This window comes from Copidosoma floridanum, unplaced genomic scaffold (assembly GCF_036245765.1).
Source record: "Copidosoma floridanum isolate Cflo_tuat_1 unplaced genomic scaffold, Cflo_Japanese_pri ptg000001l, whole genome shotgun sequence".
NCBI lineage: Eukaryota > Metazoa > Arthropoda > Insecta > Hymenoptera > Encyrtidae > Copidosoma > Copidosoma floridanum.
Window position 1 is genome coordinate 1,052,882 of NW_028321878.1, and position 19,360 is coordinate 1,072,241.

General features: G+C 42.4%; 5 protein-coding genes across 6 annotated transcripts in view; all 5 read right to left on the bottom strand.

Moving 5' to 3' along the window:
• LOC106645192 (uncharacterized) overlaps positions 1-1,059 on the bottom strand; it is a 131,194-nt gene extending 130,135 nt beyond the window's left edge. Inside the window, exon 1 of the mRNA XM_089593918.1 lies at positions 987-1,059. The gene's annotated coding sequence lies outside the window, so the exon portion shown is untranslated. The remainder of the gene's footprint in view (positions 1-986) is intronic.
• Positions 1,060-3,081: 2,022 nt separating this feature from the next.
• LOC106645542 (mitochondrial 2-oxoglutarate/malate carrier protein) lies at positions 3,082-5,703 on the bottom strand. The gene is made up of 6 exons (XM_014361432.2): positions 5,243-5,703; positions 4,594-4,809; positions 4,383-4,513; positions 4,114-4,284; positions 3,931-4,030; positions 3,082-3,855 (listed from the first exon to the last, which is right to left on the bottom strand). Exons 1-6 carry the CDS (start codon positions 5,296-5,298, stop codon positions 3,654-3,656), a joined length of 876 nt encoding a protein of 291 aa, XP_014216918.2. The 5' UTR covers positions 5,299-5,703; the 3' UTR covers positions 3,082-3,653.
• Positions 5,704-6,361: 658 nt separating this feature from the next.
• Positions 6,362-8,525, bottom strand: LOC106645550 (uncharacterized). Its single transcript, XM_089588426.1, has 8 exons — positions 8,454-8,525; positions 8,186-8,359; positions 7,927-8,121; positions 7,675-7,859; positions 7,269-7,603; positions 6,849-7,198; positions 6,580-6,747; positions 6,362-6,505 (listed from the first exon to the last, which is right to left on the bottom strand). Exons 1-8 carry the CDS (start codon positions 8,523-8,525, stop codon positions 6,362-6,364), a joined length of 1,623 nt encoding a protein of 540 aa, XP_089444552.1.
• Positions 8,526-11,001: 2,476 nt separating this feature from the next.
• On the bottom strand, positions 11,002-14,332 carry LOC106645540 (serine-enriched protein). 2 transcript variants are annotated; one of them, XM_014361430.2, is made up of 9 exons: positions 14,165-14,332; positions 13,842-14,095; positions 13,564-13,696; positions 12,985-13,023; positions 12,156-12,273; positions 11,899-12,056; positions 11,566-11,697; positions 11,298-11,480; positions 11,002-11,189 (listed from the first exon to the last, which is right to left on the bottom strand). In XM_014361430.2, the coding sequence occupies exons 2-9, from the start codon at positions 14,033-14,035 to the stop codon at positions 11,013-11,015; spliced, it is 1,134 nt and encodes a 377-aa protein (XP_014216916.1). In that variant the 5' UTR covers positions 14,036-14,095; positions 14,165-14,332; the 3' UTR covers positions 11,002-11,012. The 2 variants fall into 2 exon arrangements, with proteins under 2 accessions (XP_014216916.1, XP_014216917.1); XM_014361431.2 differs by lacking the exon at positions 12,985-13,023.
• Positions 14,333-17,224: 2,892 nt separating this feature from the next.
• Pgant9 (polypeptide N-acetylgalactosaminyltransferase 9) overlaps positions 17,225-19,360 on the bottom strand; it is a 43,550-nt gene continuing 41,414 nt past the window's right edge. Inside the window, exons 10-11 of the mRNA XM_089589219.1 lie at positions 18,891-19,019; positions 17,225-17,819 (exon numbers count right to left, since the gene is read on the bottom strand). Of these exons, the coding sequence (XP_089445345.1) occupies positions 17,679-17,819; positions 18,891-19,019 (270 nt within the window). The 3' untranslated portion in view covers positions 17,225-17,678. The remainder of the gene's footprint in view (positions 17,820-18,890; positions 19,020-19,360) is intronic.

Consider the following 19,360-nt stretch of genomic DNA (forward strand, 5'->3'; position numbering starts at 1 on the left):
TTTTATAAACAAATATAAACAGGATGGAAATGCACCTATTAATGAGACACATTGAATCTGTAGGGCCCTGTGTATGAGACACACGTCCGTTACTATGAGACACCCATGTTATTTAAATGCGTCTTGAGTGTCTCTTAATAGGGACAACACATGTTTGAGGTTATGTTTTCACATTGTACCTATGTATGAGACAGGGTCTTACAATAAAATTCTTTATTATTTAATAACGTTTGAAGTTCTTTAAAATATTTGTTTATTCAAAAGATTATATTATAATGATATTAAAAAAAATTTCTTTTCATGTTTAAGTATTACGTATATAAATTAAACTGGGTGTCTCATGCATAGGTACCGATTTTAAAATTGTCTCATAGATGGGCCCTTTACCTTATACCTACACGTAAGGTGCCCGTAGGCAAGGCAAGTCGAGCGGGTAATGTGAGTAAGGTAAGAAGAGCGTTCCCATCAGATTTGTGGTCACTTGGGCTTATGTACCTATACAGAGTTCAGGTATATAGTTAAGTAAGATCGGGAGTCTAACGTCAAAGGCGGCGGCAACGATAGGTACTTATACCTATCGCACGCACGAACGAACGAACGGAGAAAGTAACACACGGACACGGACAGATTTCCGAGGTAACGCGTCGTCGTCTAGAGCCCAGAGAAGAAGGTAATGTATATAAAGGAGGAAGAGATCGGGACGATTGCGCGTGCATCGCTCGACTTGTCTTTCTTTTTTTTTTTTTTTTTTTCCTCGCAATCGCGCCTTTCTCGCATTCCTCCCAGTCGCGCGTGAGGAAAAACAAAAGATCGCACACATCGGCAATGCAGATTGGCGGGATCCGATCGCAAATCAATACATATTCAAAAAGAACGACTCGCGGAACGTTGTTGTAATTACAGGGCTGGTGTATGCATTTTGATGTATTATAATATAAATATACTATACTCGAGCGGGAGAGTATATAATACGAATCAAAACTCACCATGCAGAAGCTGGGACGTCGTCGTTGCAGGCTGTCGGCGTCGAGAGGAACAACCGTTGCCGAGCGGCCGCAGCACGGGGCCAGCGCGCCCGTCTTGCTCCGAACTGAGTTTCTACTTTGAAGCCAAACAGGACGACCAGGCCAGCTTCCCTGGTCGTCTTTGGATTCTCTCTCTTTCTCTGGCTCCGTGAACCCCCGACAATTGTGTCGGCGATATTTGTATAATATACTGCACTTTGTGGTATACTTGGGCTGTTGCAACTTTGAAAAAAATAACAAGAAAGACCCTTGCAGATTCACTAATGTAGATACCGTACGGGACTCCGGGGCGTGTAGGGAACGCGATACTTCGTAAATGTACTTCACTGGTGGAGTAAAATATATTTAAAAAGTGTATATGAAGTATACAGTAATGGATAACCGGAGAAGCGGCAATAAGGAGCGGCGAGCGGTAGGCAGCACTGGTGGCGGCAACCGAACGGAGCACGGGTTCAGCGCCCGACTGAACTGCGCTCCGCCATGGCCATCGTCCGCTCCGCCACTCGCTCGTCCCCTCTGCCCAACCCCCCCTGCTGCCGCCGTCGTCGACAAGAGCGTGTGAGCACACGTATATATATATATACACACGCGCGTTTTCCCGTCCGCCCTCTCTTTCTCTCTCGCACACATCTCAGTCGGAGCTCGATCTCTGCAGAAGCAGACAAAGCGGCTGCGCGCGCACCAACGCGTTCCATCAGCCCCTGCTGCATGCCTCTCCGCCACCTTCTCCTGGAGCAGAGAGAGAGAGAGCGCCACACACCCGCAATCGGCATTATGTATACAGGTATACGCGTACGAGCTCATGTGCTTAAATGTTTAGCTGTGAGGTGGTGGTCGCCGTGCGCGTGGCTCTCTCTCTCTCGTCCACTCTTGTGGCACATGAGATAAAATACACGCTCTGCATTCGAAGGGACGATCGAATGACCAAAAATAATATTCAATCTAATCGGTTTTTTTTTTTTTGTTTCAATCCACCTGCAATTGTTGAACGCTTATAGTTTTTTTTAAATCGTCATCTCCTCCACCTCCAATCGTTTCGTTTTCAGCCTCCTAATGTAGGTATACTTAGACATTTAGCGTTTTGATGATCGTTTTGCAACTTTCGAAGCGCACGAACGTATTAACAAAGAAAATCGGTTCATACCGATTTCGTCAGCATCATTTAGAGGTATATCGCTGTAATTGTCGAAACATGATCATTTAAAATGCGTTACGTTTGGTCCGAATTTCAAGAAAGCCGAGCATACCTAACATTCCTCAATGATATACAATCAGTAAGTACTAGGAAAAACTTTCTACACACAATATTAGCGTCCCTGAAGGTAGCATATTACTTTGACTGAACGCTACATGCAGTAGCAACAGTAACAGTTGCCCTCGATCCGATCCCCTACATTTAGGTCCAGCAGGAGCCAATACGCTTCGAGGCATGTACAGCATCAGGTATATATATGCATAGAGAGAAAGACGAGAGGGGCCAAGGAGCCGTCGTCGCAGCGGGGGAGAAGCAGGAAAGAGAGAAAAAGAGACATGGCTTAAGGGGATATAAGAGAAGAGGGCTCGCACTTTGGTATGTACAGGAAAGGTACCATATACACGCGGAGGCAACCACAGCTCAAAGCAATGCGATCTCGAGCCTCATCGACGGCGATTCTTTTGCTCTTCTTGTCCTTAACGATTGAAGCCTCCAAAGACCCGCAGCGACATTGCCATTCAAATATACGCACGTGTTCTCGGTGTGAATTTACTTTTTAACTTTGACTCTCACTCGGTCCCAACTAGTCAAAGAGCATAGAAATTTAAAAAAGTCGACCAAATGTAAGTAGTTAACTTAAATTTACCTATTGATAAATTGATCTTTCCCGCGAGTGCTCAGACGATAAGGAAGGCTTTTAGCTTATTGAGGGAGATTTACAGCTGGCATAAAAAACGAAGAATTTAAACAAATAATACACCAGTCAACTCGATGTTAAAAAGTTTTATTTCTTCAAAAAGAAATAATGTATTTAAAATATATCTTTATATCTGTATGGATTAGAAACAAAAATACGAACACAACGAGTGACTAACTTTTTAATTAGGATGTAAATATTTGTACAACAAACTAAAAATTGGAAGGTTTTTGTCCGATTGATTAAATAATGTGGTTTATTTCTCCCCAATCTTCGCTTTGCGAGTATTTACACATTTGTTGCCACTCTGTACGTGAAAACTTACGTTTAGTCAAACTGATTTGGCAACAATGTTTTATTTAAAAAATAGTTTCAAACATTAACTATGTGCTTATTCAACTTTGTACATATAGAATCCTAAGTTAATAACAATTTGTCAGTTACTCAATACTTATAACTTATAACAATCAAACTTAGTCTCAAATCAATAGCGTAACATTAGCTGGGTATTGAGATCGTGCCAGACGATTCTATTATTACAAAAGAATGCACCAAGAATGTTTTGTTACTTAAAAGCGTAGAGTTGTAGAATTATAGAACATAAAAAAAAATATTTCGTCACTTAAAAGCGTAAAATTACAGAACATAGAAAATCCATTCATAATCCCTGTAGTTATTGATTTGAACTTTCTAACAACAAAATGGAATAGTTGAAAATAATTTAGATCTTCAGAGATCATGCTGCATAAGTTTTATACGCAGACGTCATTTGTTCTAAGAAAATAAATGTCAGGACAGTATGGGGACCTAGCCGTCCCCAGTACGGTATAAATCCTTTCCACAGTGCAAACAATCCTTCATTGCGAACAACTTTGATCAACACATCAACGGCACCTTTATATTCTGGCTTTCCATCAACTGTCTTCATATTTTGTATTCTAAAATGTTAAGTTGTTATTATAATTCTTTGTCTGTAGATTTTGTAGACAACTTAACTTTTTAAATAATTTTACCTTGTTTTTGCAATATCAACTGGCATAGAAGCAGCTGTTGTGACCAGACCAGAAATCATAGAGCTTACAAAATGCAGAGTTATGTTCTCCTCAAAGTATCCTAGACGTTTTAATTATTAGCCAAAATTGTAATAGCAACCTATACAAATTATGGGCATAAAAAATTAGGTTACTATGACTTACCTGTATCCAAGAGGGCTTGTTTTGCTTGTGAATATGATGCTAGCTGAGCTGCATTAACAACCATTGCACGTCCCATTGTAGGAATAGCTCCTCTCCACAGGGTGAAAACGCCTTCTTCTTTTGTTATGCGACAAAGTGCGTCAATGACATGCTTGTAGTTCCTTCTTTCAGCTATATCAAAGATAAAAATAACCATTAATGTCTTATAATAAAGTTGTTTTATTGGCAAACGATCAAAAATATACTTAGTTGAGCTTATAAGATCTTACCTAGAGGTAGTCTGCCATCGGATGTCATTCTTATGAGAGCAACTTCTGCTGGAGTTCCCACAAAAGCTCCAATGCATCCTGCAAACATTCCAAGAGCAGCCTTGGTCAAGAAACTTGGTGGGCCATCTTTTCTGTATAGATTAACGTTTATAAAAAATAAAATAACGAGTCATTTTATTAAAACTTGAGCTACATTTTCATTGAAACTCACGATGCTATCTCAAACGCCCATGTATAAATTCCAAGTCTAGTTGTTGTGTAAGTTGCTTGGCGCAAAAGACCTGCAGAAAGTCCATTGTACATCGCAAAGATACCCTCATTTTTCAAGATAGACGAGATCACTGATGCAGTTGAAGTTTTTCCTCCACTCAGCTGCATGCGATTCTTGACCAAATCTAGTGGCTGCACAAAGCAAGTAGCTGCCATGCTGAAATTTTGAAAAAAGAAAGGAGAATTAAAATTAGGTAATAGATATGAGAATCAAAATTTGATCATCAACAAGGAGTCAACAATAGGATAATTGACATGGATGATAATGTCGCAATTTAACAACGACTGTTTATCTAAAGAGTACATTGTACGTGCAATTGATGCAGCATTCAATCAATAAAACACATCGTTGCCCATCTAGCAATGAGAGCGATCCACGATAAAAAAAAAAAAAAAAAAAAAAAAAGTAAGTAGAGCAACGGAAAGGAATAACAGTGTTTGATGGGTAATATAAAATTATGTCGTATAAAAGGAAAGAGGGGCTGAGGGGGACAAAGTGGAGGAGAGCGGAGGCTGATGGAATTACCTGCATGACGTAAGGACAAAACTTAAATACCCAATAAATTACTCGAAGCTTAAACTAAAATTACCCAGATGTGCCGCCAATAAGGAACTTGATGGAGTTTGGCACTGTTTTGTCGCCCATGTTTCCGTAGATTCCGGTTCGTCGTCGTAGTCGTCAGCCTTCTCGTTCTGACAAGTCCTTCCGCCCTGGATTTCCTATACGTATAGTATCTGGGTGCAGTAGTCTCGTCGATCTCTAAAGATTTTACCGTTTAAAGGCGATCAAAGGCGGGCAGAGGTGAAATTCGGAATCGCACGCGGCCTTGAAGTGCAAAGGGGTCGGTTGGGGGCACGAGGGAGGGTTTGCGTGCGCGTGACGGCTCGGACACAACACAACAAAAAACAAGTAGGTATCATTGGACAGCGCGCAGCGAGCGTCGAATTTTATTTTGCCGGGGCTCGCTTGAATATGAAGAAACGCAACGACGTAGACTTCAAACGCTCGCGTACTACCACTACTACCTACTCTGCACACCACCCGAAAAACCAAACTAAACTCGATCGATGCGCTTGAAATCTGAGCAGTGAGCCCGCCAGGCTATGTCGTCTGCAGCGCACTCACACACACAGCAGCGTACACACAGATCAGCTGACAGGAGAGCCTCTTATATATATTATATATACTCGTAAAGTAGCCGCAGCCGTACGCAGGCGCCACCGCACGTCAATTTTTCGTTTTTCTCGACTCTGCGATTTACTTTTGCTTTGCTAATAAAAGCCTCTTTCGTGATTCGTGCAAATTCTTGGGTGGCAAATACCCTCATTCGTGGGTAAGTAAACAACTACTTATTTATTCATTTGTTCGATTAAGTAGGTACAAAGTTCGGTGCACTTCAAGTCCCAAAACTGTTACCTATACATTATATGTATATATGTATGTATCAACTCCAGACTCTAGACTTCTTAATACTAATCAAACAAATCTATTTACGCGTTTGTGTTGATGCTTTTTTCGTTATCTCGTGTTTGTTTTGTTAAATTATTTCGAGTATATCTACTCTTAGAGCATTCCAAGAGTATTTTTCTCGTTCTAGACCAAACGTTTTTAACAAAAAATACAAGAAATTAGATAAGAAAGCACACGATAAGAAATATGAAGCAAAGTATCAAGTTGATCGTCATTGTATTAAATGCAATTTATTTGTTCAAGCAAAGTAAAAAGCATTTTCTTCGTTTACTGGACGATTGCAAAAAGTTCGATGTCCCCGCTTTTTCTTTGGCACAGAACTGACCTCATAACTATTTTCTGCTTTCGTCAGGGGAATCAAACCCATGTCTTTTTTCAGTCCCTAAACAAATTCATTTTATTTAAAAAATTCTAGATAGTTAAGAATTGTTAGTTGGTATAATATAATATCCATACCTCCATAGTTTTAACAATCAAATGAATCGGTCGAACTCCACGAGATTCCTCCAAAACTCTTTCCCCAAAGGCCAATACTTTTTCATTTTCTTTATTTATCATCTCGTTGATAATTGCGGAATCATCAGCCTCGGCAGCAGCTTTTTCTCTTTTGACATCGTTTTCTTCCTACATGTATGCGTCGTAGTTATTTAACCAAATATTTAATTCTTAAAAATGTTTTCTCTAAAATACATGCATAGGTGAAATATACAATGTACCGAACTTACCATCTGTTTCTTGAGGATTTTACCGTAATTCATCTTTTTGCTCTTCTCTTCCTCCAACTTTTGAAGATTCCACTCTTTATTGAACTCATCCCGCTTGTACCTTTGTAGGGTCTCCCAAAGTTTCAAGTCCATTTCTTCTTTTTTCCTCAGCTTTGACTGCTCCTCGTACTTTTTCATATTTTCTAGCGATTCCAGGCGAGCCTTCTCCTTCTTTTGCCTATTTTTTTCGATCAACTCCAATAATTCCCTTTTGCTCTTCTCCTCGATCTCTTTGTCAGCTTCTTCCTTCTTTTTGTCTTCTTTCTCATTGGCACGTTGTTTCCTATCCGCGATCCTTCGGAAACGTTTACCTAGTGAAAACATAGAATGACATTCAATTCAGTAATCCCCAAGGGGTGAAAATAACTAAAAAATGGCAACGCTTACCCACTATCTCGAGCTTTCGTATCTTTTTCTCTATTTCCGCCTTCGCCTTCTCTTTCCTTGTTTTGTCCACCTGCACTTTGTTATCCTGATAAATTTTCATGGATTTCCTCTGAAACTCTTCCTCCCGCTTGATCTTCAACTCTTGCTCTTTCTTCTCCTCGATGGCCTCGAGAAACATCCTCTTCAATCTCTCCTTCTTGTCCAGCAACTGCTGCACCTCCCTTTCATTGATTTCCTCGATTTCCTTACTCATATTTTTCCTATCCTCGATCTCCGCCTTTCTTATGGATTCTTCGATACTCTTCAAGTTGGCCTCGTTCTCCCTGATCCTGCAACAAAGTACACACGTCAAGCGACTGGATAGTACGCGACCCGCGAAGCAACGCGACGCCGTACTAACTGTTTCTCCAACTCGCGATTGTGAGCCTGGAGCTTATTCATGCGCTCTTCGTGCTTCCGCTGCTCCTCCAGGCGAAATTTTTCAACGTCTTCCTCGATCAATCGAGCCTCCTCGGCCTTCAACTTCTCCTGCCTGTCGCGCAAACATTTCTGAGACTCCAGTTGCTCGTTCAGTTCCCTGTAACACTGCCAAAAAAGTACATCACCACCACCACTCGTGGGAATAAAAACTCTGGGCCCTGGAGCAACGTACCTCCGATACGAAGAGGGCTCGACTTATCAGCCGGCATTGGGGCTTCCGGTACAGCAGCAGCTCCTTGGCTTGTTTCACCACTTTGGCGCGCTCCTCCGCGTTCTTCAGGGCCATTTCTTTCGTGAACTTAATCCTCTCGGCTTCCTCGACTTTCCTCCGGTTCAAAAGCTCCTGGCGCCTATGCTTTTGTATGTTCTGTGGCAAACAAAGTCACTCGACGAGTTACCACTAGGAAACCTCGCTTGGGGACTGTACCCACCTGAGCTGTATCCTCCCACGTTTTGGACATCTGGTAGGTCGCCTCCTTGAGGGCCGCCAGTCTCTTGGCTTCGCGCTGGGCGAGGAGGGCGAATCTTTCGCTCTCGTACGCATTCTCGTAGTAGCCTTCGAAAACGCTTTTCGGGACGATCAGCGCCAATTCTCTCTCTGAAGGCTTTTTTTTTTTTTTTTTTTTTTTTTCATATATAAATATGACAATTATTGCTGAATCCAAAAAAATTGTCAGTACTTTTCAAAATTCAACTTACTTTGGTGTTGGCGAGAGTCTGTCCTGGTTTGAGGTAGTACGTCGAGCGCGCTTTTGGCGCTTGATACTGCATTCTGACCATTTTTGTTTTTTTTTTGTTTTTACTAGTAAATTTTTCCGTAACAATAACAACTGTTGAAAGAGCAAAGATCCACCGGATGCTTCAGGTTATCCGCAATATTATTGGCGTTGCGTTGTTACGCACAGTGGCTGGTCGGCATGGATACCGCTTCAGCACCAATTACTCATGACAATGGTAATAGTTGAAAAAATGGGAAGTTGCTCGGGATTTGGAATAAATTAAAAGTAGCTGAAACGTGTAGTATGAATGTAATTTATTTGCATACTGAACGGTCATAAATAATTAAAAAAACTATATTTTAATCGAGCTCCGTGACATGATACACAGCTATGTGAAATATGTATGGATGTCACTTACACTTTTAAATGATTATTATATATGGTTATAATGATCAAAAACACATTTATAAATATATAGCATATTGTATAGTCGTAGGAAGAGACACGGAAGGCCACTCTATAATGTACAACAAGATGATAAACTATGTATATAAATTACTTTATAAATTCAACTGAAAATATTTATCATTTGTACTTGTTTGGTTATTTCTTTCACTGCACTTTTGTTTTGAATCATTTTTTTTACTCATGATACATCGTGTTAAAACACAATTTATAATACCATTTTCTGGTTTAATAATGTCAATCGACAAAACAACGAATTTAATTCACTTGTCCAACGTAAAAATGTACAGACGGATAAATGAAATGAGTACAGTAAATCATGTACGCGATAAAACAGTACACAGTAGGTTATCGCAATTACAACGCGTGTACATAATATACATACATAGATAACTTTCACATGTATCGTGTGTATACATATCGTGATGATTTTATCTTCTGTCGAGAATCAAGCACAATGAACGTGGATTTCATCACTTTTAATTATATTTTTTTTTTCACTCGATCGTAAAAGGTTATTATTAAGTCGTCTGCGGTATGGATGTTGAGGCAATAGTAATATGATCGCGTGCTTCGATACTGACACAAGCGCGTCTCACGTGACCTTGACATTAACGCTCACTGCACAATTTTAAGTATACACGACGGCAAAATCAATTACGCGTCATTACCATTGTTATTATTTACCTGTACGCGTAAATTTTTCATTAACAACAACAATTTCACACAAACATTGTACTGCGTAAATGCTCGACAACAAACGCCTTTTTTTATCCACTGATTATTAAGTATAACTATTATATATAACTATATTCTCTTTCTCGGCTCTTATCGATAAAAATACAACTGGATCTGAACATTCAAAGGCTTCACGGTATAGGAATATGTGAAATGTAAGATTAATGATACACGCCACATTCAGCGAATGAATACAATTAAAATCTCACGTAATGAGCCTCATAGCTTTATCCTCGGGTGAAAGTATCTTATAAACAAGTAAGTATGTGTTATTGAATGAATAAAACCTTTTGCACGCTGGCCAGCAACGTATGTACACATACATGTACAATGCCGTTTTACATTCAAGTATATGGTAGTAATAAGTATTATATCGCGACAATAAGTTTGATGGAACGGGGCAAAGCCCACGCTCTGCTTCAAAAAATAGCTTTTTGGAAAAATAGCGTACTTTCCTTTTTTTTTTTTTTTACGATATTTATACATATATAAGTGTATAGGTACTTGCAAGTTTGTATAGACGTGTGAGAAGTTCAGACATCAAGAGGGGAAGCGTGGGCCCTTTTGTTATTTCTTTTTTTTTTTTTTGTTTTTCTGCGCGGATTATTTTCAATCGTATCTTCCTTTCTAATCACTCTCTCTCTCTTTCTCTTTTTTCAAAAATGTTAGCGATCGCCCATGAGCGTGGCAGTGAGAGATTTAGATTCGAAAGAAGCTAATACCTATTGGGTACACGGTAACCGACGGTTCATTACTTTGCCGTAAAATATTGTAGGTACCAATGTATACCAATAATCTCATAATGTCCCATTGGCCCTGATGGACTAAAAGCGTGGCTGTCCCTTGCACGGACAACATCTGACCTGAGTATTAAAAATAGAGTCGTACCTTTTTAATTTATTCGGTTATTATCAAAACTAGAGTCAACTATAAAAAAAAAAGCTACGTGAAGAATCGAAATGTTTGGTACAGGTTACTCTGGCACATGATACAGTAAGAACGGCACGTGACATAGGTATGCAACGACGAAGGGTATACAAAGACGATGCGATCGAACTTAGAACTTGTGCGTCTTGAAAAGCCAGACGAGATTGGTGAGGTGTCCCTCTTGGCGTAGCACCATGCGTATGTAGAAGCCGGAGGGCTCGGAAGCGGCCGGCGCGGGCGGCGAAGGTGTACGTCCGGGAGGCGGAGTCGGGGTCGGTGGCGACGTGACCACCTCCACGTCCGCGCGCACCACGATCTTGTGGTCCTGCTGTTGTTGGGGGACCACACCCGTGCCGAGAAGCTGTTGCTGCGAATGATGGTGGTGGTGGTGGTGGTCCAATGACGGTTGTCAGGCCATGCTCGAGTGTTGGCGGTGGTCGCTCCCGGATCCGGCCTCGCTGCCGAGCGAGTTGAGGCTCACGTTGCTGCCGTAAGGGTCCAGCGACGACTGGACGGACATGCTGCGACCCTGCCTCCTCACTCGGTGTGGAGACAACTGCTCGGGATCGACACTGGTTGGGTCTGCCTGCAGCACAGACACATGAACCCCCATGACCCCCCCGTCGAATCATCAATATGTCTTATGTTAACTATTGGTTAAAGGAGCACAATGTAGTTGTACTGTTGGGCGCACCTGGTAGGCCAGAGCGTTGACGATTATCGAGTGGGGCACCAGCCCGAGCGGGTTGACCTCGTGCATGAGCACCGTCGCCGGGATCTTGTGGAACTGGATGTACTCGAGAAAGTTGCCGATGACGTCCTTGAGCGCCTGGTTCGGGTAGTTGTCGCAGTGCTTTTTACTCCACATGAGAGCCGCCTTGACATTTAAATCATATCACCACGTTAGTTTGAAAATTCCATGAACTTTTCCTTGAAATGAGGATGTACGACAATCAACCCACCTGGAACTTGGTAAACTCATCGGCACTGAGTTCCTCCCGTGCCAAGATCAAGCGCACCACGTGCAGAGGCAGCAGAGTGAACGAGCCGAGGTTCAGCACCTCGTTGCCCCGTTCGTCGACAAACTCCAAAACCTGGGCATTGTAACCATGTGTTATCATAAGTAGTTATGTACACACCGATTTGGTGGCTTTGTTATTCCGATATCTGTATCATGGATGATGGATCATATATGTTTGATACGCGTGCAGAGCAAAGGAAAAAAGTGGAGATGTAGAAACACGAAACATGGAATAACTAATAATGGAGCGGGGAAGAAGAGTTGGTTGTATTACCTTCTGTACGAGGGACTTGGTGCACTTGTACTGAATGTACCGCTCGGCGGAGCCCAGCAGGGCACAGACCGTGTCGACGGTGATGCAGCACTGGACGAAGCCGGCGCACGCCCGGCGCAGCTCGTCCAGCCCATAGTAGTCCGCCGCGTTCATTACCCCTGATACCGTATATGCGTGGATTATTTATAGGTATATATTTACAACGTATGTGATTTTCGTGAGTTAAAGGGAAGTGTGGTACCGGATAAGTCACTTACCGAGCAGTGTGCGCGGCTGCAGAGTCACGCATCCGGTGTGAATGTATTCGATCAGCTGGCGAAACACGTCCGCCTCGAATTCCTTCACCACCAGTGTGTGGTGCTGGTTGGACTGGGGCTACCAAGTATCAACGTAATTTCATTTTTATTATTATTATTATTCATTGCCACATTTATAATATACGTTATTGCGTGTGTTGGTAAATCGGTTTCAAATTAACGATTATTGTCTCATTCCACTACGTACTTCAAGTGCATGAACTGGGTTATTGTCTATATATGGTTGCATGATGTGATACTACTCCATATACCAATAAGGGATGGTATGACGTGATAACTAAGTGATTAATTTGTTTTCATGTTTTAAGAAATTCGTGGTCTTTTCATGGGGTAATAATTAGGGCCGAAGTGTGTGGTATAATGATTGACCAATGGTGGTTTACTCGCGCCTCGCCATAATTCGATGCGAGTTTTGACCATGTAGGTTGTAGGTATAAGGTATGTACTAACGTGAGGAGATGACGATAAGTCGAAGATCATGCACATGCTTGAAAAAACTTTTTTTTCTCAATGTGCAAATGGGTAAGTGGGTACTTTAATAATAAGACATAAATATTTGCTAAACATGGCTTTGGACATGATCATACCCATACATCGCGCACACTACTTCAACTAAATGGATTTTGTGCACCAAAGTACCTATAGCTACAATAAGGTCTACCTCTAAAATCGTGGGATTGGTAATAAATATGTAGGTATATGATATTGGCACTACAGAAAAAAATACCAAAGGATGAAAGAATTGCAGTTGCTTTATTAATTATTGTACCTCTTGAATGGAAGCCAGCTGCTGCGTAAAGCCGGATCGCTAAGTGACACATAACACATACGGTGTTTTATATAAAATTTTTTCATTCAGTTGAATAATTCTAACATCTGATTGCATTGTGAATCTAAAGAAATATTTATATAAAACTATTGTAAACATTTTAACTCGAAATGTCGACGCCATTGTCGTACGCCCCCTTGTACCATTATTTCATACAATGTAATAATTAAATCGACTTTTAAATTCTTGTTATTTTGGTAATGTTAACTTTACGACTTATTACGGGAATACACATAACAACTGTCAGAAGCAATTGATGAATATAAGTATACAGCAATAAAAAAAAAAAAAAAAAAAAAAGAAGAAGTAAAGACGTGTACGGCAAAAACATTGTATCTCGAGAATACTTAATATGCAGGTGCACCCTCATTGATACATATAACTGCGCGCGCCTTGACTGTATAGAGCGACACGAAGGAAGTTAACGTGATTATCTTATAGACCCTGACCGCAGTAAGTCGATCACTGCAAAACCTTGGGATGCAGTAGGCATTTATTTAACTAGAGTCAAATGGTTACCTGTTGAGCGGCATTTTGCAGGTTCAGGAGGGGCTCGGAGCTTCGCTTGAGAAAGTACTTGAGCTTGTTCTCTTTGACCTGCTCCTTTTTGCGCTGGGGGCTGGGCGCCTGGTACAACAGCTTGTGGAAGACCCTAAACGGACATGGGCGTCGGCGCAGTCAGCGGCAACAAATAAAATTGTTCGAGGCCAGTGGCAAAAAAAAATACAAGTTACGCGTGCATGTGTATATAGAGCGCGGGGTGACAAGGTCAGGGGTGTGGGGGGCGATATACGTACTTGCTCCTCGAGGCGAGAACGGCCTTGACCGCGCAGACCGGCTCCTTGGATTCGCCCACCAGGAAGGTGACGTCGCATAGCTCGGGCATGCGGGCCAGGAACTTTAGATCCTCGGCCAGGCCCGTCTTGTTCTCGAAGATCGAGTGGTCCTGCTCGTCGAGCAGCTCGCCCGAGCTCGAGGCCGCCTCCGGCATCTCGTCCACCCGCACCCCCGGATCACCCTCCTCGAGCCCCTTAGTGCCGCGTGGCAGCTTCTAAAATGTCCCCCCCCCCCCAAATTATTGGTCGTTTGTTGGCTCGTCGCGACGAAGCAACTTACGTACCTGTTGCTCGGGTCCCGGAGCCCTGTCGGCCGTCGGGCTGCAGCTGCTGTTGGCGCGTCGAAACAACACCTTTGCTAGCTTGTACGAGCGACCCCAACGAACCTTCGGAGCTGCTGTGTGACGGGTGCCACGCCGGGAATAAGCAACTGCGGAGCTCGCGAGGACGGCGACAACAGACGGGTACTACGCGTTTCCACCCACGCAAGGTCGTAAGCGACGGTCTGCGCCGCCGCCGGCTCGATCGAACCGCGCACCCTCTTCTCGTCGAGGCTGCCACGTGCGCGATTCACTTTTCCCAGCGCTTGCACCCCCTTGCCAATGTCATTCTCGGCTCCCCCGAACGAGAACAGCATAAATCATTGATGCCCCATCCGGTTGGAGGAGGAGGAGACAAACAAAAGTCAATGACATTTCGTTTCTCGAAATTAAGCCCCAAAGCTGTGGGTCGCGTTGTGCATGTTTACGTGTATGTGTTTTGTACGCTGTTGGCCGGCCCTTTTTTTTTCATTGTTTACCGAGAGAGAAAGAGAGCTCGGATAATGGGCTTCCACCTCTACGTGGAGGGGCCACTTCAAACGGTAGCTGTGGATTGGGGGGGAGAACGGAACGAGGTCAAGCTCAGAGCTGGGCTGGTTCATTTGTGTGCTGCTCTCAATTTTTTTTCTTTTTTTTTTTTTTTCTGTCTCTCCACGCGCGGAGCTTGCGTATATTATTTTTCTTCTCAACGTTGAGAGCTTTGAAGCGCAAAAGAGGAAATAAAATTCAAAAATACGGGTCGCGTTTGCGATGTACTTTCGACACGGTCGTTTGGCCGTTTGAATCAAAGAAAAAAAAAAAAAAAAAAAAAAAAAAAAAAGGAAAAGGAATAAGAGACCTTGAGAAGGAAAAAGTGGCTTCGAAAGCTCAAAGAAATTTTTCAAAGGGAAAAAAATTCTTGTACGAGACCGGCTGAGCAAATGAAGTGCAAAGCCCCAGAGAGGCAACGCGGGTCGGTAGGTAATGCGGCTGCGCTGGAATAACGAACCGCGCGAGGGCTGCTACACTCTACCGAGCTACGCTACACTCGAGCTTTATCAACGAGCTAATCCATCCTACGGTGCTTAATTGACGCTTTTACTCTTGAAAGTACACCCCGGATTTTGTGTTATTTGTTTACACGCGAATCATATGTTTACCACCAGCTTAGAGCTTTCCTGCTGAATCTCTCGAATACATCGGCGTTTACACGAATTCGTTGTGCTGGCGTAGGTAATTGGCTGTCTCACGCATACTGAAATTAATTTCTCCGCAAGTTCCTAAATGTTTTTTTTTTCTTTACTTTACAAAAAAAATTAACGCGAGGTCATTAGAGGGTTTTCATTGGTACAGTACAAAGTGAAAAATATCGCAAAAAAAGGATTCAATATTCTTTAAAAAAAGTTATTTCTATTATTATTACAAGATTGGAAAAAGGATGTATTGTGCATGTAGAAACAATAATCTCGTAACATAAAACAACATCAATTTTATTCAACACAAATGCTTGCACAAGTAGATCTTTTTTTTTTTTTTTTTTTTTTTTTTTCGTGATGATGACAATAGTACTTTTCACTGTAAATCTAAGTTTTAATATTTATTTACACGGAATATAAGGCACATTCGATATTACATCGATAAAAGCGCGACGTCCGTTGCACTGGATGTGAAAAAAGTACTCAACAGCACAGCGTCGCCGCGCCGTCTCATATGTCACTTTCCCTTACGATATGCCACACGTTCTTATTATACCAAATGTAAAAAAGTGTCCACGCATATAATCATTCAATGTGTATATACACGCGTTTGCGTACAGAATTTCGTTCTGAACAATCTCATCATCTTATCATCCATTGATGTTCATTTTACAATTTCAACGGCTGCATTAACATGAGCACATATCATTATAATCGCTCCTGTAATAACTTTTATATAAAATAAAATACAACAAAACAAAAAATCAAAGAAAAAGAACCCAGCAGTAAATGATAACAATAATCTCCTGGTTCGTTTGAATTCTCTTTCGTCTCGTTTCCACGGGGATCGTCGTCCCACTGGACGAGTATTAGTATACGTATATAAATGCACAGTCCGACGGACTCATCGCTCGCCCGACACATTCCCTATTCGTCGATTAAAATCCGACCCGATCGATAGACGCAGGGGCTATTATATACTTTTTTTTACCCCCTCCCAGCTCGGAGTAATTAGGAGGGCGAGGAACGATGCATCGGCTGAATTTTCCAGCAGTGGCAGAGGAGCCACGTATATTTCATTGTAATTGGTACCTTCACTCTCTCTGTTCTTACACAGAACGAGGCGTCGGTAATTGTCTCGGGAATTTCTATGAACAAACGTCAGCCGAGAGAGAACGAGACTTCACGGAGCGATGAACGCGAAACGGGGCGCACAGTGCCTCCCCCTCATCAATTAATAATTGCCAACTTGTAATGGGCCGATATTTTTTAGTCTTTCTTTCTTTCTTATTGCACGCAGTCACGTATTATAACAAATCCTCGGACATCCAGGCTCTCGCGTATAGGTACAGTAACATACATAAAACACGAGCACGAACGTCTCTCTCGGTCACTGCACTGTTTCGCCGTTCTCTGATCTTTTCGCTCCACACACGTACACGCACGTATTTATATACTTCATTTTTCACTCGGGCGCACGCCATCCGGCATCATAATTCTCTCTAATCAATCAAAAAATCTGTCCCCCATAATTCAACTCGCCCCCGTTTGATCGAGGGCGATTTTTTTCCTACCCCCTCTCGCCAACACAAAAGTCTCTCGCATTAATATTATTTTATACATACACACACACATATATATATAATAATTTATGCTGCAATTGCAATCTCTCGCCGTTCTCGTCGTCTATGAGATATTATTAATTGGAATAACAGTATAGGTGGTGACAACACATAGTCGTAGATTGAAATTTATCTTACAGAAATGTACAAGGCCTAGGTCATTTCGCCTGTCGTATAGAAAAAATATAAAAATAATTTCTTTTTTCCTTTTTTTTTCCTTTTTTTTTTTTTTGCTTTTTTGTTTTTCGTTTTTCGGCGTACCCGCTTCGGCGTTTGTTAACACAATAATCTACGTTCAATACAAATAATAATCATTACAATAGTCGTAACTAACGATAAAATGATAGTTTTGCGCGACACCCCGTGCTCCCAATGAACAACGGGTCCTCTCGTACAATTGGAAGATGAGTCGACCGAGTATGTAAATGTATATATATATATATATATATATATATAGGTATACGTGATAACTTAGAGTAACGTATCAATAATAAATGCTCGGGCCGGGCCCGCTCGAGTCCCATCTTGATCGGACGAGGGGGCAGGCGGAATGTGTTGGGTCGGCTCGTTGTGGTAACATCAGGGCAGTAACAGCCGAGGGAGCCGCGGGTGCTGCTGGCTGCGACGCAACTGCAGGTGGTAGTGCTGCTGCTGGAGGGCCCTGATTGGCACGCGGTAGGATCACAGCTTCGACGGGTCGTTGTAGTTCTCAAAGGCCCACCTTTGACGCGGCATCGGGCCGCACTCCTCCATGAGCAAGCGCTGCTTGCTCTCGGTCATGGCGAGGCACTTGCCGCTGCTCTCGTGCTTTATCTGCTGCACCTGAAATCCCAACAATCCACCCCATTCCGTTAGTCCCGCTTTTTTTTTTTCATACACTCACCGGGTGTGCAGTAAATATTATATAAAACGGTATACCGAGCCGAAGAGTCATTTAATCCCGATCGCCGAGGGTGTGATTTACGACGGTAATTAACCGGCCCGACGAAAACACGCGATAAACGTTAATGTGATATCGATACCTATCGTTCCTTCCCCTTTTCCCGGGCTGATGAGCGTTTTATGCTCATATACGCGCGGCATATACATACACAGTGATTCCGACTTCCCTCCGCGTATTTTATCATCACAGGTGTATGTATTTACAAAGAACGAGTTTCACGCGCCGAATCCTGATGTATTATGTTGGGCATCGCATGCTTCGCGAGGATAAATAATACATACCTACGGGCTACCATGTACATTGTACACATATCTGCCCGGGCAAAACCTGCTCGCATCGATAATATATATATATATACATATAAACGACTACACCATTTTTGTGGTCCTTGGTGTACTTACCTATGGATATAGTTGTTGGATAACGGGGTTTTTCTTTTAGATTTCAAAAGTAAAAGTAAAAGAGTAGGTATCGAAAGGATTCTCCGGACGAGAAGCCATTTTTCGAAACTGTGCTAATTAAAACGCACTTTGAGAAAAGATGCCCGCGAATAGGAAAAAGTTTGCTTCGCAATATCAAAGAAACTTTTCGATTAAGATTTTCGAAACGAACTACGTATGCTTGCGAAAAAAAAAAAAAAAATTTCAATTTGTTGGAGGATGCTAAACGAAACATCACGGCTTGTTCCGATATTTTTTTTTTTTTTTTTTTTTTTTTTTCCCAACAACAAAAACTTTGCAAGCTCCAACAAACAAACAAACGGAATCCAGAGCGATTTGTTTGGCTCTCCAAAGTAGTTTCGACTCCACCTCGGCGGCAATGTTTACATTCGTTTCGTTTATTGTTTCCTCGCAAAAACCCATTCGAAGGGCACTTCTGCTTTAACATTTCCGAGGGTCGACACCGTAGTCCCGTTGTTATCATTAAGAAGAGTAGGGGTAAAAACTCACCGTAGGATCATAAATCCACTGCTGGTTGCCCTTGCTCCCGTGGCAGGGATAAAGTATGACGTCCGTGCCGCTGTAGTCGAGGCAGGCCTCGTCCCTGCGTATCTCCCCGGCTTTGCTCAGCATCCAGTACTGCGCGGGTGCAAAACAAAAAAAAACACACGAAAAAGAGAGACAATTAGTCGAGGAACTGTATCCCCTGGACCGGATGATGAAATTTCCCAGCCACCCTGTACACATACAACCTCGCTCACCACATCTCCCACATCTCTCTCTCTCTCTCTGACAGTTTGAAAATATTATTGGCACGTGCATATATAGCCCAGCTGTGGTTACACGGGCGGGCTGATCGGGCGGCGAGCGAGTAATTAGCGATATAGGATGCTGGTTCATGCACTCGCTGCCCGGCATTTCAGCCTCGCGCAAGCGTTAAAGCTGCCTCGTGACAGCTTGCAAAAAGCACCGGCGGGTCC

Excerpts from the sequence above, each read along its gene's own strand:
- LOC106645550 (XM_089588426.1), bottom strand. The coding sequence starts at position 8,525 with ATGCAGTATCAAGCGCCAAAAGCGCGCTCGACGTACTACCTCAAACCA. Across the intron at positions 8,360-8,453 it reads AGACTCTCGCCAACACCAAA|CCTTCAGAGAGAGAATTGGC; the intron begins GTAAGTTGAATT and ends AAAAAAAAAAAG. Across the intron at positions 6,748-6,848 it reads AAATCCTCAAGAAACAGATG|GAAGAAAACGATGTCAAAAG; the intron begins GTAAGTTCGGTA and ends GCATACATGTAG.
- LOC106645542 (XM_014361432.2), bottom strand. The coding sequence starts at position 5,298 with ATGGGCGACAAAACAGTGCCAAACTCCATCAAGTTCCTTATTGGCGGC. Across the intron at positions 4,031-4,113 it reads ACAAGCCCTCTTGGATACAG|GATACTTTGAGGAGAACATA; the intron begins GTAAGTCATAGT and ends TAAAACGTCTAG. Across the intron at positions 3,856-3,930 it reads GTTGATATTGCAAAAACAAG|AATACAAAATATGAAGACAG; the intron begins GTAAAATTATTT and ends TTAACATTTTAG.
- LOC106645540 (XM_014361430.2), bottom strand. The coding sequence starts at position 14,035 with ATGCCGGAGGCGGCCTCGAGCTCGGGCGAGCTGCTCGACGAGCAGGAC. Across the intron at positions 13,024-13,563 it reads TGCAAAATGCCGCTCAACAG|CGATCCGGCTTTACGCAGCA; the intron begins GTAACCATTTGA and ends TGTGTCACTTAG. Across the intron at positions 12,057-12,155 it reads GCAGCCGCGCACACTGCTCG|GGGTAATGAACGCGGCGGAC; the intron begins GTAAGTGACTTA and ends ATACGGTATCAG.